Source organism: Phoxinus phoxinus, assembly GCF_949152265.1.
Source record: "Phoxinus phoxinus genome assembly, chromosome: 3".
In the NCBI taxonomy this organism is placed as follows: domain Eukaryota; kingdom Metazoa; phylum Chordata; class Actinopteri; order Cypriniformes; family Leuciscidae; genus Phoxinus; species Phoxinus phoxinus.
Genome location: NC_136878.1, coordinates 32621508 through 32646906, shown reverse-complemented (window position 1 = coordinate 32646906; position 25399 = coordinate 32621508). Strand labels below are relative to the sequence as shown.

The 25399-nt window shown below is 37.4% G+C and overlaps 3 protein-coding genes across 8 annotated transcripts; 2 read left to right on the top strand and 1 right to left on the bottom strand.

Moving 5' to 3' along the window:
• Nucleotides 1-595: 595 nt before the first annotated feature.
• Nucleotides 596-6492, top strand: mymk (myomaker, myoblast fusion factor). Of its 2 annotated transcripts, none has more exons than XM_079607828.1 (6): nt 596-847; nt 1987-2101; nt 2326-2474; nt 3827-3943; nt 4060-4200; nt 5715-6492. In XM_079607828.1, the coding sequence occupies exons 1-6, from the start codon at nt 713-715 to the stop codon at nt 5832-5834; spliced, it is 777 nt and encodes a 258-aa protein (XP_079463954.1). In that variant the 5' UTR covers nt 596-712; the 3' UTR covers nt 5835-6492. The 2 variants fall into 2 exon arrangements, with proteins under 2 accessions (XP_079463954.1, XP_079463955.1); XM_079607829.1 differs by having other exon boundaries at nt 4060-4237; nt 5715-6489.
• Nucleotides 6493-7482: 990 nt separating this feature from the next.
• Nucleotides 7483-16525, bottom strand: LOC306995869 (tetratricopeptide repeat protein 16-like). 5 transcript variants are annotated; one of them, XM_079607823.1, is made up of 14 exons: nt 16136-16525; nt 15945-16004; nt 15681-15745; nt 15514-15604; nt 15273-15416; nt 14911-15011; nt 13050-13179; nt 12749-12963; nt 11112-11389; nt 10773-10914; nt 10512-10677; nt 9424-9560; nt 9146-9269; nt 7483-8828 (listed from the first exon to the last, which is right to left on the bottom strand). In XM_079607823.1, the coding sequence occupies exons 2-14, from the start codon at nt 15981-15983 to the stop codon at nt 8673-8675; spliced, it is 1788 nt and encodes a 595-aa protein (XP_079463949.1). In that variant the 5' UTR covers nt 15984-16004; nt 16136-16525; the 3' UTR covers nt 7483-8672. The 5 variants fall into 5 exon arrangements, 4 of the variants coding, with proteins under 4 accessions (XP_079463949.1, XP_079463950.1, XP_079463951.1 ...); XM_079607824.1 differs by having other exon boundaries at nt 7765-8828; nt 11136-11389; nt 16136-16264; XM_079607825.1 differs by having other exon boundaries at nt 7765-8828; nt 12785-12963; nt 16136-16264.
• On the top strand, nt 16275-24058 carry slc2a8 (solute carrier family 2 member 8). Its single transcript, XM_079607827.1, has 10 exons — nt 16275-16820; nt 17207-17369; nt 17605-17811; nt 18001-18100; nt 18606-18817; nt 20137-20286; nt 20372-20480; nt 20570-20746; nt 22688-22833; nt 22911-24058. The coding sequence occupies exons 1-10, from the start codon at nt 16741-16743 to the stop codon at nt 23055-23057; spliced, it is 1491 nt and encodes a 496-aa protein (XP_079463953.1). The 5' UTR covers nt 16275-16740; the 3' UTR covers nt 23058-24058.
• The last annotated feature ends 1341 nt before the right edge of the window (nt 24059-25399 follow it).

The following is a 25399-nucleotide window of genomic DNA, read 5'->3' as shown; positions in this document are numbered from 1 at the left end:
TATTCATTTAATAGGCTCTTGGTCTATCAGTACATCTGGAATGGGTCTACACAAGACTCACAGGTCTCTAACACAAACATCTTAAGCCTACACCTTACCAGAACCATTCACATTTTTTTACCCTCAGAACCACATTCACGTCAAACACAGATTTGCGATGACGCATCCAGGTCCTTTCGCGAGGCCAATGTCAATAACCCAAAAGAGACAGCTGTTTCTATAGCCACTGCTGAGGATCGATTCACCCATGAGAAGCTCAATGTCTGAGACTCAACACATTGCCATCCAGACTGACCAGAGAAAAATACATTTCAAAGAATTCTCTGTATACGCCCAATGGCGCACTAGCAATTCTTTTTTTTATGCGTGGAAACACTTTAACTCAGCATTGACTCTGTGATTCCATAGATTGTGAAGTTCACCACAAATAGCTTCACTTTTGTCCCGCTGCTGTTGTTCCACAATCCCAAATATGTCAGACAGAAGCGTGCCATGTGATGGCAGGCCTCTCCCAGTCCTCACGCAGACAGCTGCTGTTCTGATGACAGTGCATATACATACCCCTCTGAGCCATTTAAACTTTAAAGATCCTCCAGAGGAGGTTGTGAGCATGTGAGGGTTCCTTCTTCACTCTCTCGGTCGCTTCTCCAAAAGATCTGGTGGTTTAAAACAAACAGACAAGTTGTCGACAAATCCTTTCATTTGGGTCACAATGGGAGCGTTTATCGCCAAGATGTTGCTGCCCACCATCAGCAGTTTGGTGTTCCTGCCTGCCGCCAGTGTGGCCGCCAAGAGGGGCTTCCACATGGAGGCCATGGTCTATTTCTTCACAATGTTCTTCATAGCGGTAAGAGAATGGGTGCTTTTATTGGTGTGTAATGAAAAGCAGCATTTGCTTTATTCATTTGAAAGTAGTGTGGAGAAATATCAGTACTAAGAGATTTCAGTATCTTTACAGCTTGTGTAGCCTATCTGTCATTACATAGTAATGATGTACTCGTGCTTAAAGGGATAGTTCACCCAAAGCGAAATTTGTCATAATTTACTCGCCTTCACGTTGTTCCAAGCTTGTATGAATTTATTTATTCCGCTTAACACAAAGAAAGATATTTTAAAGAATATGGGTAACCAAACAGTTTTTAATGGCCCCATTGAAACATACTATGGAAGTCAATCTGGCCCATATTCTGACATTCTTCAAAATATATTCTTTTGAGTTCAGCAGAAGGAAGAAAAGTCATACAGGTTTGGAACAACTTGAGGGCAAGAAAATTATGACAGAACTTTCATTTTTTGTGTGAACAAACTCTTTAAGGGGCCCTCCACAACACGGCCTTACATTTAAAAACGTCAAAAGCAGCGCAAATAAAAAAAGAATGTGTTTTTAAAGTTGACACGTCTTAATGTGGTGCTTGTGTGTGACACGACGCAATGGTGAATCTAACTTTACATAAAAAAATGCAAAAAACCTACATAGAAATAACAGGTATTTCTGTAATTTTTCATTTAAATCAAAGCATTATAATTTTCATTTCAATTATAGCATATAAAATATTAGGTATATTATTTATTTTACCTTGACGTGTCATCTTAACAAGATGCAGAAAAAGTTGTGAGAAGTGGTGCAATGGTCAAAGATGGATCTAGCTTTAGGTAGAAAAACAATTGAAAAGGATTGTATTGGAATGTAATAACACTTTCTTTGTGACATGGCCCTGGATTCTCAATGCATTACAAAAACAACCAATGAAGTAAAGTTTACAAAACTCAATCTACTTCAGTTGGCCTAATCTGAACCACAACTGATAGGCATCTCTGACTACGGCCATAAACAAAGGGCTTGTTCATACATTTTTTCCCAGACAAGAACACGGAAAGTTTCATCTAATCTATTCTAGAGCCTTTTAAATTTACATTTATGTTCTCAGCAGATACCTCTCTATCAAGGTGACTTAGCAGTCATGTGTTTTCTCCATCTGTTCTCAGATTTACCATGCGTGTGATGGTCCGGGCTTGTCCATCCTCTGTATCATGAAGTACGAGATTCTGGAGTACTTCAGCGTGTACGGCACAGCTATCTCCATGTGGGTCACACTACTAGGTGAGCAAATAATAGCATCTCCATATCCTAATGGTGAGCAAATCTCAATAATGTTCTGTAAGGGTATAAATCTTTTTATAATAAAGTACACGTGCACTCCCACGGGTCAAACAGTCAAACAAAGTGATTTAAAATATTATTTTTCGTGAGAAGTGTGACAAGTGTTTATATCTTGCATTCCGGCGTGTCATGTAAAGAATATGTGTCCATTTGCTCTCATCCAGCACTGGGAGATTTCGATGAACCCAAGCGCTCTTCGCTCACCATGTTTGGCGTGTTGACATCGGCTGTGAGGATCTACCAGGACCGCTGGGGCTACGGCATCTACTCCGGCCCCATTGGAACAGCTGTCTTCATGATAACAGTCAAATGGGTGAGTTTGAGACGCATCAGATGCAGTGCTTTTGAGGCTACGTTTACATTAATCCACATGCATTTGGTAATGGCATTTTCATTACAAAACGCTCTCCGTCCAAACTAGCCTTTTCCAAACATTTCTCGTTCACACTGAAACTTCGGAAAACTCTTAAATCTTTTTTCTAAAACGTATAAGCCCTCTGAGATGATATAGTGAGGCCAGACATTATACAGTTCTCATGCGGTTTTCTGACTCGATTATTTCATTAGCAAAATATCCCACCAAATACTGGTGTGTCCAGGTCACACTTTCCATTCAATGTATGGTTTAAAACACTTTAATGCTTTGCCACAAGACAGCAATTGCGAGTACATTTTCTGTCATCATTGCAGGAATGTAATATGACGATTGAAAGAACAAATGTTTATCTTTACCAGCACTGTGCAAGTGAATAAAACATAGCTGGCACATGCCGGTATATAAACATAGATATCTATAGACCAAATGTAGCCTCGCCCCTTTTCAGCGCTGCGCTCGTTGTGTTCTGTCGTCCGGTTTGTATATCCACAGCATGAAGGTAAGATTGTACGGATTTATGAATGAAGCGCTCATTTAAAAAAATCTTCCTGGTCTACTGACATATGTTATGACATCCGCTTCAAACATTGCACTCATGACTTTCGTTAACTCTACAATAAGTAAATCCACTTCAACAGCTATTTACTCTTCGACGGCGATGTCATAGAAATATACAGAGCTACCACAATAACGAAAGTTCAAAGACAAAATTCTAATTGATTCTCTGGTGCATACGTTCTATAGGTGCAATATGTGTCACATGACTAAACCAACGCTATCTCACGACCAATTCGTACAAGTGAGTAAAAGGTGCCTAATTTGTCTAAACCTCAGTGATGGGTAGGTTTAGGGGCGGGGTCAGGCAATTTGTATGAATTCATACAAATTTGGCAACTCGTAAAATATGTACGATTTAGCAAAAAACGAGTGAGGTCGTATGAATTCGTACAAATTAGCCACCGAATTGCAGTGAGATCGGGTTGGACTAAACATGCGTCATCGTTTTAAAATTCTTCTGATTTCACAGTCCACACTACAATGCAAAAACAGTGTTTTCAAATGGAAAAAAAGGAAGAAACGCCATCTCAATGTGGACGGAAGCCCAAAACAGAGAGAAACATATTTGTTTTCAAATGCATCAGATTAATGTAGTCATAAGAGCGGAGCTCAAAAAAGCTTGATGAGGAATTGTATTTTGCTCATATTGACAACATGGAAACTCAAGATTTTATTATCAACCGCAAATGCTTTCGCAAAGGTTTTACAATATTGTTTTTTCATTGTTCCAGTTACAGAAAATGAAGGAAAAGAAAGGCCTTTATCCAGACAAAAGTGTTTACACTCAACAAGTGGGGCCAGGGTTCTGCTTCGGTGCTCTTGCTTTGATGCTTCGCTTCTATTTTGAGGTAAAAATATGATGCAGCTTTTAAACAGCTACTGCAACTGCAGGAACACATTACACATTTGTTAGAAAAGCATGCTTGCGTAACTGCGGTAATGACTTGCTCATTTACTCCTGCAGGAGTGGGAATATGCTTATGTCCACAGTTTCTACCACGTGTCACTGGCTGTGTCCTTCATTCTGTTGCTGCCCAAGAAGAACCGCTACGCCGGGACGGGACGCAATGCAGCCAAACTTAAATGCTACACCCTCTGCTGCTGTGTATGATGCATCTTTTTATCAGAGCGAAGCTGTAGAGGTGCTTTCCTTACATTGAAAGCCTCTTTAAGATGACAAACAGTCTCATAGTGAGCATTTAAAGGGATTGTTCACTCAAAAATAAGAATTCTGTCCTCATTAATTCTCCCTCACATTGTTCCAAATCTGTATAACTTTCTTTCTTCTGTGGAACACAAAAGGTGAAATTTATAGTGTTTTTCATAACACTTTGATTAGAGCGAATGTGAACTCGATCCTTCGAGAAACAGACCATGTAAGTCGTCATTTACCAAAAGTCAAAAAGAGTTCACAAGAGCTCATTAGAGAAATAACAATGTCCGATTTAAGAGAAACATTCTTTTGAGTCAGATCTTTTCAATGACTCAGTTGATTCAGTGCACAAAACTTGTCTGTGTTCTCAATGATTCATTACGGGAGGGGGAAATTATCAGTGTATAATGACTTAACACTTTATTTACAAATTACTACATGTATGTACTTACTATAGTAAGTAACTAACCCTAAACCTAACAGTAACTCTATAGTAAGTACACCCGACCCTAGTCACTCTAAAATAAAGTTTAACCAGCTTAATTTTACACGTGTATCTGACTGTGTCCTGCAGTACTACAAACCATGCTGCTACAATTACACCTTCTGCTACGAGTTAAACCCTCTGCAACAAAACAGCCAATTAGGGAATGTCGTCAGAGCCCCTCCCCCCGAGAACTGATGATGTCATCATTAGTACTAATCTTCTTCTACTACAATTTTCTGTTTTTTAGCTTCACTAATCGCCACCTAGTGATTGTATAACTATAGATCACAGATGGCAGAACTCATCCTGTTTGTTTTCCCCTTTTAAAGAATTTAAATTATGAAACTCTAGTCATTTTTAATTGTACTAAAGGTGTACAAAAAAGGGTTAGGTTTAGGGTAGGTTGTGTATCTATAATTACCATACAATAGGTATGTTTTTGATTCTATAAATGTATTGGTAAGGTTTTTAATAGCTTTTATTTAATACTGCATACAATTCAAAAGCAATATAATTTAGCCTTACAAACAATTCCTAAAACATAAAATAAATGTACTTGAAACGACAATTTCAGTCAATAGCATTCACACTTTTTTATTTGCGGTATAGGCGTAATTTGAAGGGACGTTGTTTGTAGTGCTGCGGAACTTAGACTCTTCTCGAAATTGTTGTCTGTTCGTCACAAAAAAAAGGTTTTCGTATCACTTCAGACGACTTGGAATATAGTGTTTGTTGTAAGGACCACTTTTATGATACTTCTATGGTCCTTTTGAGTACTATTTATGCTTAAAACCCTCAGTCCTCGTTCATTGCGATTTGAGTTAATGTACCAAGTACATTCTTTCTTCACAGAAGAAAGTAAATCATACAGGTTTGGAACAACATGAGGGAGATTAAATGATGACAGAATTGTCATTTTTGGGTGAACTATACCTTGAATTGACCCTCATGTTAATCACACTCCTTTTCTCAATGGCAGACATCACAAGCTCAGATGAAGGAAAAAGCAAGGACTATCTGGACTACTCCTCAAAAACCCTGGATGCGGACATGTGGTCCTGGCCTGCCGTTAGACAAATCCCGGCCACGCACCATGTAATGCAAGAAACTGTGTCTGTTAACAGCACCCTGAAAGTGAGGAAAGTTATACGACCTCCCAGCAGGCCAAGTATGCCTTGGACAACTTACTCGTAGGGATAGCATGATGCCATGATAGTCAAAATCACTGAAAATATACTGAAATGTATGTTTAAAGACTCATTGCAAGATAAAGATTGTGACAGTGAAGACTTTCCCCATGACAAGGAGAGTTCATCTGAAAAGAAAAGACCAAGACCAAAACTCGATTTGACTCCTCAAATCCAGCTGGAAAGTTTATGAGTCACAAAAAACAGCAGACACATTATCTATCCAAAATGAATAAACTGTCTTTCAAAGGTTCCTCAGTAGGGACCACTTGTCTATGTCCATTTAAGAGACTGTAAAAGAGGCCATTAAATTCTTTATATTCATCTATTTGTGCCAGACAGGTCAGACATCATCTGGGTACAACTAAACTCTAAACTAAACCTATAAAGAAGCAAACAAACGGTTTGATATATATAGCGGTGGATGGAGAAAGATGCATTCTTTAAATCGGGAGGTTTGTAGAAATTGTTTCTATGTAAATATTTTTATTTATTACATGGTTTCATTTGATGTATCTATTGTTGTTTTTCACATTTTTCAAATTTTTAAATAAAATCGTTTTTTATGATTTATTGCAGTATTTATTTTGAATAAGTCTGTTTGTGTACATTCAAGGAAAATGAACTGTTATATTACAACGTTGGGGAAAGAAAAATCTTGTGGCTTTCTTAAAACTTCATTGAATTTCAGACTTCAGTCCATTTAAGTCAGTCCAGCTCCTAACACTCTCCAAAAATTACAAACACACGCGGCATGTTTTAGACAAAACAGTCTCCCAAGCAAACGTGAATGAAATTTTGGTCTGCAAAGACTTCTTTGACTGGAGGCCAGGCCGCCAGCTCCTGTGCCCAGAGAAAGGTGTTTTTGTCTGGGGGGGAAGCTGGCAACTCGTGACTCTCCTGGCTGTCTGTCCTAATCTGCCAAAAAGAGTAACCTTACACTTTTATTACACCAGTGTGAAGCACTTATGGGCTTCTTTATGACCACTGTCTGTTTAAAACCACTTTGTTCGTGGTCTCGGCCCCCCCCACACACACTGTCTGAGGAAACTCCACCAAGCCCCACCACCGCAAGGTTCATTCGAAAGCAAACGCATCTAGATTGCTGGTTGGCAGCATGAAATTCACAGTCTGCCACAGCCCTCTTCCACTTCTCAGCCTCTTTTTTTTGTTTTTGAAACCAAGAAGATCAACTATCAATTCCTTCTATCTCAGACATCTTTTTTGATGTTTACTGTCAAGCTTAATGTGCTTCTTAAAAACGTATAAACTTACTGTACTTACCAGTATGGAAGTATAGTAGAAGTAGCTTAAGCTAATGCTGTTCATTCCTGAATGAGCCACTGATAATACAGCGTTTTTAGTCATTTTCGCAGATCAATGGATGGGGATCATTTTGACCATGGTGTCATGTGGAAAACTCAAAGTAAAAGCTTCATGATTTAAGCATATCATTGTCGTGTAAACGTACCCTAAACCCTCTGTTCAGTTCAGCTCTTTGTCTAGTGTCTTCAGTGTTAAAGGTTGGTTTATGTTACTTCTGCATAGTTCTCGTATGTCGGAGTGCTTTGTTTTATTTAGCTTAATTAAATAAGACTGCTGCAAATATATCCTGGAGTTGCTTCTATGTGGATCCAACCCGCCGTGACACACGTGTTCCACACATATACAGTAGAAATGTGCATAGTCTACACAGTACGCAGTACATACTGCATAATGAAGAAATAGATGCTACTCCAAACACACCCATAGTGGTGTACAGTAATCCTATTTACAAATATCCTCACACTGCCATGAAGGATACATCTTAAACTTGAAAATTTAAAAAATGCAGAAAGGGTTGAACCATAGAAATTTGTATTAAAAATAATTGATGACAATAATGTGATAAGTGAGTATTACTGTGCTTCATCTTATCTATAAAGATAAGCTGCAGGTCTAGTAAAGATTATAAATCACCACACAGCTGAGATAATGCCCTTTTCACAGCATACATACAGTCACCGGAGACTGGACTGAAAGGTCCATTACAGAAATGAAAGTCTTTGTTTCATGTAGGCTATGTTTTCTTTTTGCTCAAGGACAATAAATGTCAGAAAATGATGTCTGATTGTTCCATTATTACCATGCCAAAATATCTCAGGCTGTCTTCTCTAGGGGCTGAAAACATGTGTTTCACTATTAGCAAGGGAGTGTAAGTGTCTGTGATAAAAGTCTGGGATCAGCTGCCAGTGGTGTTTTTATACTGTTCTCTCTCTCTCTCTCTCGCTTTCTTCTCTCACTCACTTTCTCAGCTGTTTCCCCAGCTGCTGAGGACCTCTGAGCAGCAACAGCTGCTCCGAACAAAACAACTCCCACTGAACTATAGCAAAGAATTGACTAAAACTAATGTAATTCCAAAATAATCTCGAATATAAAAGGAAATATCATAAATGATTCATATCGTTCCAACCTGTATGCGTTTTCTTTCTTTGTGGAACACAAAAGAAGACATTTTGAGAAAAAAATGAAAAGTTTTGTCCATATAGTGAAAGTCAATGATGTTTGGACTCGAATGTTCTCCAAACCATTGTTGTTTGTTTCTCCACATAAGAAATAAAGTCCTACAAGTTAGGAATGACACGAGAAAATGAGAATCATGGGATCGTGTTTGAGTGAAGCATCCCTTTAAGTTTTCACTTCAGTAAACCCAAATTATTATGGGAGTAACAGATTACCCAGTCACCGGAATGATTCCTTCCAATGAGTCTTCAACAATTGAGGCCAAAGCCCCCAAATTTCCTCCACACATATGCCTGTTGCTGAGCGCTAGACTCCTCACGTACAGGGTGGATAGGGGCCAGACGGGGCCCGTCATAGTCCAGGGGCTGCCTCTGCTGCAGGGCTCTTTTCACAGCTTGATTCAACTGACACCATAAACAGAAGAGATTAATGTCACAAGTTAGCAGATTTAGTCTTTCTGAGAAAACACACACATTTAACAGAGAATTATATAATAAAAATGTAAGAAAGAGTTTTAAGAATCACTTGTGCTAAGATTAAAAAGTTTTCTGTGATACTAAATTAGCACATTGCCCTCCACAGATATAGACAATTATAAAACAGTCATTTCAAATATTAATTATTCACATTAGTAATTTTTCATTTTTGTATAGTGTTGGTGATAATGTGCCATTGTATCACTGCATTGGTCAGCATTTACAATGATCTGCCACAGGTGTACCTGTTTTCTCTTGACTAGTTTGCAGTGCACTTCTGGAGTGACGCACGGACCATCCTCAGCCTGTAGCTTCTGTGAGGATGTTTGTGATTGGCTGTCATCTTTGGCAAGGGCCATCCTGCCGATTCTAGGAGAAGAAATGGTGCTCTTAAAACTAAAAGTTGATTCCTAGCATTAAACCTTCATTCACACAAATGACCATCACATCTGAGGGTATAAGAACCCAGACATCTCTATAATCTAACTAAACCTAGGCAAGTTCAGTATGCATGCCTACAAACCTTGACACCTTGGATGCTGCTATTTTGAACGCTTGAATCTTTTCCACCAGCAGGGTTTTGACTGACTGTGCAGTAGCACAGGACATAATATCAGTCAAGGAGCATCCTGGGAGCAGACTCGACAGCAAAGGCACCATCTAAACCGAGATTTAGGAATAATAAACTCAATTTAAAGATTCAAAGGTTTTTTGCACACGTGCTATTTTTCAAGTTATTATTTTCAAGCCCAGTTAGAAAAATTTGAGATAAAATATATCACACAAATATTTCATCAGTAACAATAACAGCCTATAACTGTATTTTTAAAGTGCAAAATGGACAATTATTGTTTTTTAATGGAATATTGCAGTATTTATAATAATTTATTTATCTGTGCTCGTCATCATTTAAAAATCCCCCTCCAAAGCAATAGCAAACCACAATGATTCAATGATCCAACCATTTCCTGATGGACAAAATCAAGTATGTCCTACTTTTTTTTTCTTATTTGACAAGCTCTCAGATATCACAATAGACTATCGCAACTTTCATGCAACTCATCATTGATCATTCCGTTTCATGGCGAAAAAAGAAAAAAAAGCCATTTATTATTTATTTATAAGTGTTCACCTATTATATCTATTATAAATATTCTGCAGAGGATAATTAATTATTTGTAGGCTTTAATACAATGACAAATAATTAATTTTGGAAACAACATGTTTTATAATACACTGCTTTTGGGTATAAATGAACATGGTATAAATAGGTCTGTATACATGAACGTTTATACTGTAGCCACTTTTTATATTTTAGGAAGGGAGTCCTTCAGGAAGGGGATTATAGTTCCTTGACATCGTCAACATTTTAGAAAAACTTTTTGCCCACATTTGATTGCCCTGCTGAAAAAGGCCAGTGGTCACCAGCATAAAGTATAAAGCATAAAGCCAGCTACAGCAGCTCAGTTTAGCTTGAGAACAGCATGACTATTCTGTTCCACCAGCTAAACCAGCACTATGCCAGCTGAATTGATGCTGGTTTACGCTGTATTTTTAAGCAGGGAGCATCCACCATAGTTTGGGAATGTGACAAAGAGATGAGAGACTTGCCTGGTCATTGGTGGGCTCTAAGATAAGAACACTGATGGCATCCTTCTTGGCCTCTTCCATTTTGGCCACTTTGTTATAAGCTTTGGCTCGATTCTCATAGTAATGAACTTCACCAGGGTTGTACCGTATTGCAACAGAAAACTTGTCTGCTGCTTCCTGGTACTTCCTGGAACAAATCACATTTCTAAAATTAACTAAAAAGGCATAAAATAAAATAAAAATGTTTTCGATTTCACATTTAACACTATAGTTTAAACCTACTTGTCGTCATAGCTGTGCAGACCCATTGTGTTGTGAATAACAGCAAGTCGTAGCCAGATAACCGTGTTGTCAGGGTCCATCTCCTCTGCTTGCTGATAGTCAGCCAGTGCAAAGCTCCACTCACAAAGCTTGAAAAAACAATCTGGGGGAAAAAGGAGACGGATTTTCTCTGGATAATACAAATTCTATTAAGTAATTCTATTACTTTAAGCAAAGTGACACAAGCAAGCCATTCAAGAATTTTCATTTCAATAACCTCCACTCTGAATACTTTTCTGAGATTTTTCTAAGCCACTCTCAGCCCAACACCCGTTACCCTCTTTAACTGTGGGTCCACACCTCCTCTGTTGATGAACAGCTCACTTGCGCTTCTCTGTTTTTCTATGGCCTTGTTCAGCAGCTTAATGGCTTCGCTTTGCAGACCCCGGGAGAAGCACTGAATTGCAAAATCATTGTATGTGAGCGCCAGTTGTGTCTGAGCGTCTTCCTCTAGATCCTCTGAGTCGTCTTGCATGTGTTCCTGAGGAGTTTCTTCTTCAACCCCATAGAATTCAGCAGCAAGAACTAAATCCTCAATGGCAGCAGTGAAGTCTCTCAGGCGCCGATAAAGAATCCCCCTTTGAGCAGGCAGAAAATATGTGCATTTTAAAACCATTTACATTATGTCTACTTTACTATTTTATTTTATTAAAAGCATTTACAAAGCTTCTACTAACAAGATAGTTCTAATACTTATCACAACTGAAAACACTGGTTAGATCTTAAAGATGAAATTTTAATAAGCTATAGCTTAAAAAGCTAAAATATTTATAATAAATTTGCGTCATTTGATTACTTAACAATTCTTGCAAAATATGGAGAATCGTAATAACATATGATCAGTGTCTCTAAAATTAAAATTGTTGACTGTTAATATATGTATTTTGCAAAGAAATGCAAAAAAAAAATGTGTAAAAGAAAATGTATTTAAAATATGAGTTCAGTACATATGTGAAACTCGAAAAATTTGAATATTGTAATTTTGATGATCATGGCTTACAGCTATGAAAATCTGTTCACAATATTCTAATTTTGAATTTGGGGATTATGTCATCTTCATTTATTTAGCGCTTTTAACAATGTAGATAGTTTCAAAGCTGCTTTACAGAGATAAACTTATAATTTAAGGTAACAGATTGTTTTGGCTTTATAGCGGTTCTTGAATAATGTTATTTTCCAGCTAAAGTTAGTTTTGATTGATTCACTTCCGTCGAAAGGATCATTTGTTCTTAAATTAGGGGCCACTAAGACGACACCGTTCTCTCTACACAGACTTTAAACGTGAACCTGTGAGAAACACTGATGGTGCTCACGTGCGCATCAAGAATTAATTCTATAGTTATGTGCGTTTGAATATATGTGCGCATGTTTGTAATTCTCTACAAACCAAGCCTAAACAAACTACTTGTCCTGCCTATAAATTTGACACAGAATTTTATTTTATCACTACAAAAGCCATAATGAAATTATGTAAGCCATAATAATGAAAATTATAACAAATAAAGGCTTGAAATATCTCACTTTGCATGTAACGAGTCTATATAATATATTAGTTTCACCTTTTAAGTTGAATTACTGAAATAAATGAACTTTTGCATGATATTCACATTTTTTGAGTTTCACCTGTATAGTTAATGACTGCAGAAGGTACTAGAACTTTTTGGTTAGATTTTTGTTTGCATTAGGAAAATACAGATGATCTTCTGATTCGATCTGTTAAGTTTATCTGTACTCTATATTTATCCCACACACAAAAAAACAGAGTTTATTGTGCATTTACAAACACTAATTTAAATATAATAATCTCATTAAAGAAAAATTCATAACCACTGGTTTAAATGTCAGCTTTTTGGCATAAATATCATTTGTATTTTATGCCATTAGCAAATAGCCAATTCTTTAGCAGGCTGTAAATATGCAGCTCTTCACAGCCTTACCTAAAGAGGTAGTACTGTGCCTTACTGGGGTCATACTTCAGAGCGCTGTTTATTTTCCTCAGTGCATCTGAAAGCTCTCCCTTCAATGCCTTATCAACAGCTGCCTGATGGGCATTCTCCGCTGCTTCCTTTAGCCTCTTCAACAGTGCATGTGCAACCGGACAGCAGGGTTTCAGCCTGAGTGCTGACCTCAAGTCATGATAGCACAAAGTCATCTGAGGAGACATACAGCCCTCTTACCTGTTTATTACAGTCACTTGAAGGGAAATGTTTTTCTGTAGGCTGTGAATGGTGGTCTGACCTGGTTGAGCTGGTGGTGAAGGCGAGCTCTCAGAATGAGGAGGTCAGCTGACTGGCTGTCCTTCTCTAGCCAGTTACTGACCGACCGAAGACAGTCAGAGTAACGGCCCAGAGCAGTCAGACAAGCCGAGCTATGAATATATACACAAAAAGGCAAACTTAACGGAAAATTATGATCTCACGGTATCCACGGTGGACAAAAACAGCGTTCGGACACCTTTGAAAACTTGCGTCACACTTAAAAATGTCTCAATTGCATTGCATTAGATCCAAAATATAAAATCAAATGTCATCAGCTAAAAAACTAAATGACTAACTGCACTTTTCTAGTCATTCTTGCACTGGCGTTTAACCCTTTTGACACTTTTAAGACTTTAACCTGACTTTTCAGCCTTTTTCAGCTTTAGAAAATGACATGCTGAATAGAATTGTTAAATGTTACAGGTGGAAATTAGCGATAGGTTGGTCAATTGTTTGGTGTCCAAATACCTTCTGTCTTAATTTAGGCCTAAAAAAGAATAATACATTTAAAGAAAATTTCTTTTTGCAAAATGTTTTTCATGAAACGTCTCCTGAGCTATATTTTAAACTATATTTCTTCACAATAAACGTTACTTTGATATTTAGTTAGATAATGCAAAGACATTTACATATTTTTGTACATATGTGACTTCAATTTACAAATACATTTTAATCTTTAAATCAATAATATATCAGTAATGTTTAATTATGTTACCCTATAATTATACATGTGACTTTTGCACATACACATGATGGAAATTAATGAAGTACTCCATGTGAATAGTTGAATCTTAGGTGATAGTAAGGTGAAGAAAGAGCTTGTAGCGCCACCTGGTGACATTTTATGCTATTGCTTGCTAGCATGGGGTTATTTTAGCTAGTTCGGATGCATACAGACTTCTGCCCTGGTCCAAATACCCACACTTGCGGTCTTTGCACTTGACCACTTGTCTACTTACATGACGTAGCCTATATCTCCTATATTTGGCCCAAGTGTTCAAGTAGGCGTGAAGACTGCAAGTGTGTATAGAGCTTTTGATTATCCGATGGGACACACTTTCTGTTTATATAGTTTTTTTTTTTCCAATACTTTGCATTTTAAAATAAACTTCTAAATGTCTGTTCAGTAGTCACTATGTAACTAACAGAAGACACAATTTTAAAATCACTCTAATTAAGTGATAAAAATCATTTGTAAATGATGAACAAAACTCATACCCCACTCATCTTTGCACCAATAAAATGTGCAACACTTTTACTACCAAATTATATGTAATATCGGTAACACTTTACAATAAGGTTCATTAGTTAACATTAGTTAATGTATTAACTAACATGAACTAACAACGAGCGATACATTTGTTACTGTATTTGTTAATCTTTGTTAATGTTAGTTAATAAAAATACAGCGGTTCATTGTTCGTTCATGTTACTGTAGTTAACAGTGCATTAACTAATACAACCTTTGATTTAAAATAAATGTTGAATTTAATATTAACTAAGATGAATAAATTCTGAAGAAGTATTGTTCATTCTTAGTGTTATCTAAGTTCGTTACTAACTAATGAACCTTATTGTAAAGTGTTACCGTAATATCTAATTACTTTTTACTTAATTTTTTATTTAACTTACAGTGGAATGTTTTCCTCGACATCTCGCGATTTCGGGGCACGTGAGTTCCTGAGCATAATGCATGATGGGGTACGCTTGGGTTTAGTGCATGTGCATTAAGGGCACTGAGCTTTGGCATTTTTAAGACATGGGACAGTCAAATGTGGTTATTTGGACAGGGCATTCAAGTCTCTTTCTCTTTGAAGGGCACTTCAAACATCTACACTGACCTTCTCATGTGATAAGGCCGGAAGCAGGGTTTAAGTTCTGCAGCTTTCGTGAAAGAATCCAGAGCCTCCAGAAACTTCCCCAAATCAAAAAGACACTGGCCCTGCAAGGACAGTTAAAACATAAACACATAAGTGAGCATTAACAATGTTTGTGGTAAAGAAAGGTTGTGATGGTGGCTTTACACTTCTGCACATTTTTTCAACTATGCATACAAATATTGATAACATTGAAAAATTCATGGAAGTAATCAAAAATTAATGGATACATTTCAAAACACAAACAGAAAACGTGATCCATAGATTGTAATATTCATAGCTCCTAATCTGATTTCTATTATATGTGAATAAATTAATTATTGTACCTGTAGGTAGTATATGAAGGCGAGTCGTTGAGGGTAGGCCTCAGTTTGTGGTTGGAGACTGCAGGCGTGTTTGTAATCTAGTGCTGCGGACTGGAAGTCACACAGCTGAAGATATGCTTCTGCTCGCTGGACATAAAACTCAGTCTGCAGATAGGAAGAATATAAAATGTGATTAATGTTCAGGGCCAAATAAATAATTATGACGTACTACAAGCCATACTACAGTCTGCCTGGCCTCTACCTGCTGTGACTGGAGCAGGATGGCCTTTGAAAAACAGGACACAGCCTTGTCAAACTGAGACTGTGACATGGCGCCAACACCTGCTTCATAACTAGACATGTATTGTAGGCATGTAAGTATGCTTCTCAGTAAGATTATGTTTTGTTTATAAACATATGTTCACTTACTGTTTATCAGCCTTTTCTTTTATTATGAGCTCCCCAAATATATGTTTCTTTTCCATTTCTGGGGTCTGGAAAATAAAGATTAAAAAAAAAATTGCACAATACTACTGGTTTTACAATCAAATAAATGCATGCAAGTGTGTGTGTGTGTGTGTGTGTGTGTGTGTGTGTGTGTGTGTGTGTGTGTGTGTGTGTGTGTGTGTGTGTGTGTGTGTGTGTGTGTGTGTGTGTGTGTGTGTGTGTGTGTGTGTGTGTGTATTTGCATACTATAGATTCCCTGGTGTTTTTCTTGGATGAATCAGACATGATCAGGAATGATTCTTCCTTCTGAAAGGTAAACACATAAACATGTTCAACTCATGCAGCATGAGTACAATACTATTTAATCTCGCTATCCATGATTCTTTCTCTCAGACACAGCTAAAGAATGTTGTACACACACATTTAAAAATACAAACCTCAGCAGTCACCAGATGGATATATTGACTACATGTAAACAACTTAAAAGTTGTTTATAAAATAACTTAAAGAAAATAAAAATCATCCAGGGGCCTCACGTTTGTTCCCCACAACCGAAGAAAATCGACACACAGGGAGTGCAGTGCCTCAAACTAAAAGCACTTCTGAAAACATCAAGTAACTATGGGAACACTTGAATGACAAAATAAGATAAACGGCCGCGAGTAGTTTTTTTTTTTCTAAGCAATATCTTTAAAATTGCCATTTAGTGCAAAGTGACAAATAAATAGAAAAATTATGACGTATAGTCAACGTGTACTTTGTGTAGAATGAACTTTTTAACCGTCTGTGGTAAGGACAAGGCAAAGCAAAAGAAAAGTTAGGACTCTTATTTTGAAATAAATGTATGGGCGTATTTATTATTATCACATGATGCATCAGCTGACAACAATATGCTGAGTGGAACTGGGATGCCGAAACATCACTGGCTGGACTTGTTCGTGTTTTGTCAGTTGTTATGTATGACATAAAAACACAATTTGTCCGTGGCGATCATCTATGAACTGCTTGATTACTTGATTATAATAATTTAAGAGGAGACACGATGGATCATGAGACCAGACCACTGTTGGTCAATGATGAGCAAACAGAAGAGGACAGATCCGAGCAGGACCACTACCTGGAGTAAGTGTCACTTTATTGTCTTTAGGGTTTTTCTTCTTGCAAAAAAATAATTAAAAAAAATAATAATAATAATATCTCATGTGTCTTACAACAATAGTTGTCAAGGTGGTTCAAAGAACACCATGGTTTATATCCTCAAATAACTACTAAAGTTACTGTTTTTTTTTTGTGGTGTGATTACAGATAATTGTCACTTAAAATTGTTATTCACTCAATCTGTTAAAAATGAATGAGGAAAAATATTCAAATATTGTCATACCAGAAAGAGTTTCCAATGACTTTTCATAAAGGGTTCCCAACTGAAACATGTTCAACAAGAATTATGAAACTGACCTACATTTTTATTGTTTCTTATATAGCACTAATTGTAACATTTCGCTCTACAGTAAAGTTAAGAATGGGAAGTTGTACATGGCCACATTCGCAGCAGTTCTGGGACCCCTGAGTTTTGGGTTTGTGTTAGGTTACAGCTCTCCTGCCATACCTGAACTCTGCAGAATTCAAGACCCGAGACTGCAGCTCAGCAAAGATGAGGCTTCCTGGTTTGGGGTATGTGAATGCTTTTGGTCCGGTTTTACTCCTAAATGTGAATATTTTTTTCATTTGGCAGTACAAAAAGGGAAATGCTTGTCATTTTCTGTTTGCAGAACTTACATTATCATTGTTGTGTCCGAGCTGGAGGGTGTTTAAAAGAATGTAGTTGTCAGTTCATTAACATCTGATTCAAAAATACTGACAAGGGTTCTGATGTTTCAACATCACCCTATAATTTTCTGTCTTGTAGGCTGTGGTGACCATTGGTGCGGCTCTTGGGGGTCTTCTGGGAGGATGGATTGTGGAGAAGATTGGACGAAAATTGAGCCTTATGTTCTGTGCGATTCCATTCATCTTTGGGTTTACCATTATTATAGCTGCTCAGAACCACTGGATGTTATATGTGGGCAGAGTTCTCACTGGTCTGGCCAGTGGAGTGACTTCCCTTGTTGTACCTGTAAGAATTCCCTTTTTATTGCTATTAAGCTGTTGACTATATTATTATTATATTATTATAGATCGTAACAGAAGTAAAAATCCCATTAATTTTCTCTCTATATATATAATTCAAACCGTGTTTTTTATCAAACTCATGGATATTTTGCACATTATCCACTTGACTTGTTTTGTCTCTCTATTTCTGCAGCTATACATCTCGGAAATGGCTCATGAGCGTGTTAGGGGAACTTTGGGATCCTGCGTGCAACTTATGGTTGTGATAGGCATTATGGGAGCTTATATAACAGGTATTGGCTCTCATTTTTAATATTGTGACTGCATTATGACACTTGTGTGCCTTTGATATTGATAGGGCTGTTCTGCTCCAGTTAGCGGTGTGAGATGATTGTTAATGTTTAATCGGAAGACACATCTGAACATATTTCAATGACATTAGCTAAATTTTGCACGTAATGTCTCTTTTCCAATGTAGCCCTGCTCTCCAATACTTTATTTGTTCTTTGAAATCAGCTCAGATGTGTGTGAATGCCATCCTAATTACTGCTCTCGAGAATCCTTGTGGAATGACTTTCAGTATTGCATTAGTAGGATAGGTCAGGAGTTAGCACAGGAATGTCCCTCTTCAAAATGCACAGAGCCTGCATTGTACATGACTCTATCTGAGCTGTGTTTACATGAATAGTATGAGAACTTGAACCATACTGTGTGATCCGTAGTAGTTGAGTAAATGATGACAGAATTGTAATTTTTGGGTAAGTACGCTTTAAGTAATGCAAAATGTATTTTTATCAGGTTTGTTCTTGGACTGGCGATGGTTAGCAATCACATCCTCTATCCCTCCCACACTAATGCTGGTGTTTATGTGCTTCATGCCGGAGACGCCACGGTTCCTGCTCTCCCAAGGGAAAAGAAGAGAGGCAGAGGAGGCCCTGCGCTTCCTCAGGGGTCCTGATGCCCCTATAGAGTGGGAGTGTGCTAGGATAGAAGAGGCCTACAAAAATGAAGTTAGACATCACAAATTTCTCATTTCACATCTCAAACTTAGTTTGGTCTCGATTTAAATAAGTATGTTGAGCTGCTTTTCAAAATTAAAAATCAACATGAATTGGCATTTTACTTTTATAATGTGAATTATTTTTGAGTGAACTGGAAATTCAATGATTTGATTGAATCATTGAATTTCAACCTAAAGGGCCTGTTTTCACCTGGTCACTTCATGCATTTTAACTGATCGGAATGGATAGCTATCTGATAAAACGGTTCCATTTACACTTGGCCACAAATGTCTCCGCAAAACGAAAATTAATCCAATCTTCAATTCCCGCAAATTATGCAAATTTCACCGCAACAGTGGCATCAGCACTGGTAAGATCATTTAGTCTCATTACTTTTAATGAAGATGAATGTGTGTTAAGTGTTTGCGACTAACTTTCATTAGTGGCAGTTTTCCCGTTGGCTTTTCTGAAAGGATACTCTGCTACTCACCTGCGGCGATGCGTGTTGCAGTAGCGCTGTCATATCTGGCTATAATATGTCAATAGCCTTTTGCATGCTCTCACACGTTTATTTTTTGACATTTTGGGTGGAATAAATTTTACATATGTGGTTTCGACAACCAACTTTGTCCAGTTTCTTCTGAAATGTATCTCAGACCTTCTGCTGAAGTGGTTTGAGCGATTGGATTTATGACACCTGGTCTTTTCACGATCAGATTGCTGGAGCAAGTGTAAACAGGCCCAAAGGGTTAGTTCACAAATTCTGTCATAATTTACTCACTCTCATGTTTTATTTTAAATTAACACATGAGGATGTCCAAATTTAATTTAGGCTTTAATTCAAATATATAAATGTATCAATATGCATTGATCTAAGGCACATACATACCAAATATGGTAAACATAAGCTCAACTGTGATTACGTGATGTACAATCTCATTGGTTCCTGTGGAAGGTCAATAATTATGTGATGATGTGAAAAAAAGCCTAAATTAAATCTGTTCGTCGTTAAAAGCAAGCATGTCTCTTCAGAAGACTTAAATTAAACTGCTCAATTAATATGGATTTCTTTTATGATGTCTTTACGAACTTTTTTCAGCGTAATAATTGACAGAATTTTGGGGGGTGAACTATACCTTTAATTTTATCCAACAGAAACTGATTTATTAAACATGGGTGTAACCAACCTGAATTTAAGTTTAATTTTAACTTTGATGACTTTAAGTTAATCTCGCTTTGCCGTAGCTTTTTATTTTATTTAATAAATAAAAATAATTCTTTGCACATCTGTATATGAGTCACTTAGATTGACATTTAATTGATTACAGGAGCAAAGCTTCAGTCTGGCGGATCTGAAGGACCCTGGCGTCTATAAGCCTTTAGGCGTAGGCGTTATGATGATGCTCTTCCAGCAATTTACTGGCATTAATGCCATCATGTTTTACGCAGAGACGATCTTCGAGCAGGCCCATTTCAAAGTGAGTTCATAAATGAGTTTCATCAAACAAGAGTCTTCATGCTACTGCAAACGCACACTGTAATGTTCTTTATTGTCTGCCACAGAGCAGCGATGTGGCCACTGTTATCATTGCGGCCACACAAGTGTTCTTCACCGCAGTTGCCGCTGTTATCATGGACAAGGCTGGGCGGAAAGTTCTTCTCATCTTGTCTGGTAGAAGCATGTTTTGTGGAATAATACATTTGCACCACTGTTTTTGAAACGAGAAAATGAATTGTATTCTATTTTGGTTCCCCCGCAAGGTGTCACCATGTGTGTTAGTGAAGCAGTGTTTGGAGTGTATTTCAAGCTGACTGTGATGAAGCACAACAACTCCTCACTGACGAGTTTACTAACAGACGCCCAGGGTTCTCTGGCGGAGCAGTCCCCGACAGACCTGACCTGGCTGGCTGTGGGAAGCATGGGCCTTTTCATTACAGGTTAGTACTGTGTTTCACTGAAATTTACCATTAAACAAGAATTATTCAGCAGCTGTATTAAGATTTGCTAAAACGCTGCAAGATGACTTGTTCAGATTATTCTAGCCTAAAACTACATACATAAGTCAACTGCAGTTTGTATATGTGCTAGGGGTGTAACGATTCACTTGTTTTTTGGATTTTTGAATCATGAATTATTTGTTTCTGTCAAGAAATTAATTAAAATGCAAAAAAATAATAATAATCGTAATATAGACTTATTGACACCAGATAAAGCGCTCTTCAAATACCTGGACAATGCACCTACTTAACCGAAAACACTTCATGGACTTCATGTTGGACATTTCATGGACTCAACTGTCACAGCTTTCCTTAAGTAGCCAATGGGGAGGGACAATCAGACTCTGTTGCTGGATGACAAAATAACCTTATATAATTAATACACTAGATCAGGGGTTCTCAACTCTGGCCCTTGAGAGCCACTTTCCTGCCACTTTTAGCTCAAACCTTGATTAAACTCACTGCCTATATTCAGTGGTTCCCAACCCTGGTACTGGAGTAAAAAACAGGGAGCATCGATGCTCACTATGCTCCCTTAAAACATGAAACGCACGAGCCAGCTCTATAAATATAAACATAACATGGAATGGAAGATTTGAAAAGACAAACTTTTTTTATTACTATTATATGTAAGCATAAACACATCACTAGACAGGTAGTGAACACATCTAGTTAATAGTCGGCTGAAATGTTGTAAGGATATGAACCAGAACAATGTGTTTAAACGGCATAAATAATATCAAGAAGATATAGGTTCTGTAAATTGAGTAATCGCTGTCTAAATGGGTAGTGAGCCAGGGTCCTTACCAGTGCCTGGATTCGTGTACAAGATATACTGATTCACAAGCTCGGGAGCTGATTGAGACGCACCCCAGGACCAGGGTTTGGAACCACTGGTATAGTGCATCATTTGGGACATAACTAGAGTGGGAAAAATCACATTTTATAATATAATACTGCCATTTTACTGGTATATTTATTTATTTCAATGAGCAAAAGTCATTTAAGGGGTATTAGGACATTAGGTATTAGAAACCTTTCCCTGGTTTCACAGACAAGGTGAATATGGTCATGCAGAAAGTACTAATAAACAGCCCAAATCCTAATAATATGCATGCTAATAAGCAACTAGCTAATAGTGAGAACTGGACCCTGAACTAAAGTGTTACCCATTTAATTTACTTTCAAGTTGCTTGGTGCAATAAACAATCTTAAGTAGTTTTTTGAAGACATATTTATAGAATCTTATGAATGCACTTAAAGGGCTGGTAAAATGCCCTTTTCACAAGATGTAAAATAAATCTCTGCTGTCCCCAGAGTGTGTGTGTGTGTGTGTGTGTGTGTGTGTGTGAAGTTTTAGCTCAAAATACCTCACAGATATTTTTATATAGCATGTTAAAGTTGTAAAGTTGTAGCTTGTAAAAAACGCATCTATCTATAGGGGTTATGTAAATTTTAGGGTTGGTGATGTCACTAACCACTAACCTGTGATAAATGTCGTGTAATCCATACCAGCCGTTTGTTGTAGTCCTTAAAAAACTATTTATTTAAAAGCAAATATCTCCCTTTGCTTTGAACTTTGAGCGTTGTAACTTTGCAGATGTTGTTTATGCTCAAACATCAACATTATACACAAACTAAAGTTAGAAAAGTGAAATCATACTCAACCACCCCTTTAAAAAAAACTTAATCAAATTCATTACATCATACAAGATATCATACAGTGATATCTTGTTTTCTTCCTATTACATGCCTCAAAGAAAAAATTTTGCTATACTTGCGTTTTTGTCCAATTCATATTTTTGGTGAAATAAGTCGATGCGTAAGAGAAGTGAACTGACTGCAGTTAGTCTGACTATCATAAACACATGTGTTTACCAGGTTTTGCTCTTGGTTGGGGTCCTACTCCTTGGCTGGTGATGTCCGAGATCTTTCCCACACGAGTGAGGGGAATGGGCAGTGCTCTGTGTGTGCTTACCAACTGGACCTGTGCCTTCATTGTCACCAAGACCTTCCAGAACCTCATGGTGAGCTGACGGTTCTGTATTTTTCGCCTGAAACGTTCTAGGTTTAATGAACAAGTCTAATACATGATCTCTTTCAGGATGCCATAACTAGTGCAGGGACATTCTGGATGTTCTCAGGACTGTGCGCTCTCAATGTCATATTCACTGCTCTCTTTGTCCCTGAGACCAAAGGCAAAACTTTGGAGGAGATTCAGGCCCGTTTTAAAGGGACTCATCGGCACTAGACATCTTTTCTCCTCAGTGCCAACTCCAAAATATCCAAGAAACAAACTAGTTGCATTGGCATGTTAGAAGAATCTCATTATGGTTTCAAATAATGTAAATGTTTACAGATCAAAAATGTGTATATTTGACAATTTGTCATAGAATTAGTGTGATTAGTTACTGATGTGGTATGTTTCAGACAATGTGCAAGAATTTTTAACATGACTTATTTTTATACTGTTACCGTTGGCACACCCTTAAACATCATGACTTTACATTGTGCCTAATTTTGAACTTATTTGCTGGTCACATGACGGTTGTTTTTTGACAAAGGTCTCAATAGAATTCAGCTTGAACATCTATTCAATTGACACACAGTTTCATTGCAATTCCTCTGCATCAAAATAGTAGCTTGGGTTACATTTTGAAATTAGTATGTGCATGGCAGTTACTATCTGATTTGATCATCTCAAAAATATTTCTATAATGTTGAGTTTAACTTGAAACTCATTTTTATATTCTGTAGATATATTGTTATAAAAGTAAGAATTAAATGATAAAAAAATAAGTATTTCATTACCTGGTTGCACTGGTGACTACATACATTTTCTCTGACCTCACTCGCTCTTTTCTGGTGTATAGCAAAGAAATTGAACCAAATGCGATACAACTACGGTAAATAACAATTCATTCAATGTACATGGTTACTGAACAACTCTGTCGTTAGCTTCATTCATGATGAGGTGAGCAAAATAAAAACAGAACTCTCAAAAGTGAAGTTGGATTGTGGAGTGTGCACAGTATGACTCGCTGTTCTGTAATAATGAAAAGGATGAACAATTAAATGCCAAATGATATGATGTGCCAAGTATGATTTTTTTTTATTGAAAAATGAATTTTGTACAATTATATTTTTAATATGCTGATAAATGCAGAACAACCTCAGCATTCTAAACATTTGTTAATTGCCTTTTTCCCCCCAAATGAATTACTTTTATTAAAATGAATGCCGTCTTGTACTAGATAGTGGTTTTAAGGTAATGTGAATTATGTGATCAATTACTTTTTCAAGGCCTTTTTTTATTGCTGAAGTTTGAGTGTTGAACTTTCTTCTCCTGCATCCTGCTCTTCTGCTATTTTTTTCCTGTGCCCTCTACTTTACAGGCGTGAATTTGCATTTCCTTCAGCCTGAGGCTTATTCGTTTCAATTATGTTATGAACGCCTTTAGATTTCAAGTGTGGGTATCTGCAGGTCAGTGTTCCAAAAGCTCTTTACAGTTGGTCGAGAAAGCTGCCTGTTACAAGATGTCCTTGCTGTAGCCTGTATCTAGTACTAGATTTAATCCAATGCATAGTGGTCACCTGTTAGGGTGTGGGTAGGGTTATGGTTAGTTTCTGTTGTAGCATTGAGTAACTTCTGGCACGTCCCTACCTTTCAGCATGGCCATTACGACCTGCACATATCCCTGTCTTTTAGATTTCCCCCCAAAAAAATTTAAAACACACGAGCAAGCCAAGCCCCGGTGAGCAAGTAACGTAACACATTACTTTTCAAATAAAGTTACATAATTAGTTACTTTTTTTTAGGGAGTGATTTAATATTGTAACACATTACTTTAAAACTAACTGGTTAGTTTAAATAACCAGTTGCTATATTTGAAGATGCTGAATAAGGGCATACGTGACCCTGGATCACAAAACCAGTCACAAGTCGCGACTCGCACGGGTATATTTGTGGCAATAGCCAACATTGTATGGGTCAAAAATTATACATTTTTCTTTTATGCCAAAAATCATGTTCTGTGAAGATATTTTGTAAATGTCCTACCGTAGATATATAAAACATTTATTTTTGTGAGTGAATGCAGCACAATCACGAACATAAATGGACAACTTTAAAACAGGATTTTCTCAATGTTTTGATTTTTTTGCACCCTCAGATTCCAGATTTTCAAATAGTTGTGTCTCAAGTCAAGTCAAGTCATCTTTATTTATATAGCGCTTTTTACAATACAGATTGTATCAAAGCAGCTTCACAGTGATAACATGAAAATAATACAAAAAATAATTTCATCATCATCCACCTTTAAGGCAGATCTATAATATTGTTGAATATTGAATGTCCCCAACTAAGCAAGCCAGAAGGTAAGGCAACAGCGGCAAGGAACCAAAACTCCATCAGGTGACAGAAGGGAGAAAAAAACCTTGGGAGAACCCAGGCTCAGTCGGGGGCCAGTTCTCCTCTGGCCAATGAGTAAACAGTGTATGAAGTTCAGAATGAATCAGAGTATTTGTCCAGTTCCGGTTGTTTGAAGTCAGAGTGGAGAGGAGGAGAGACTGGTTGACACTTTAGGTCAGCGGC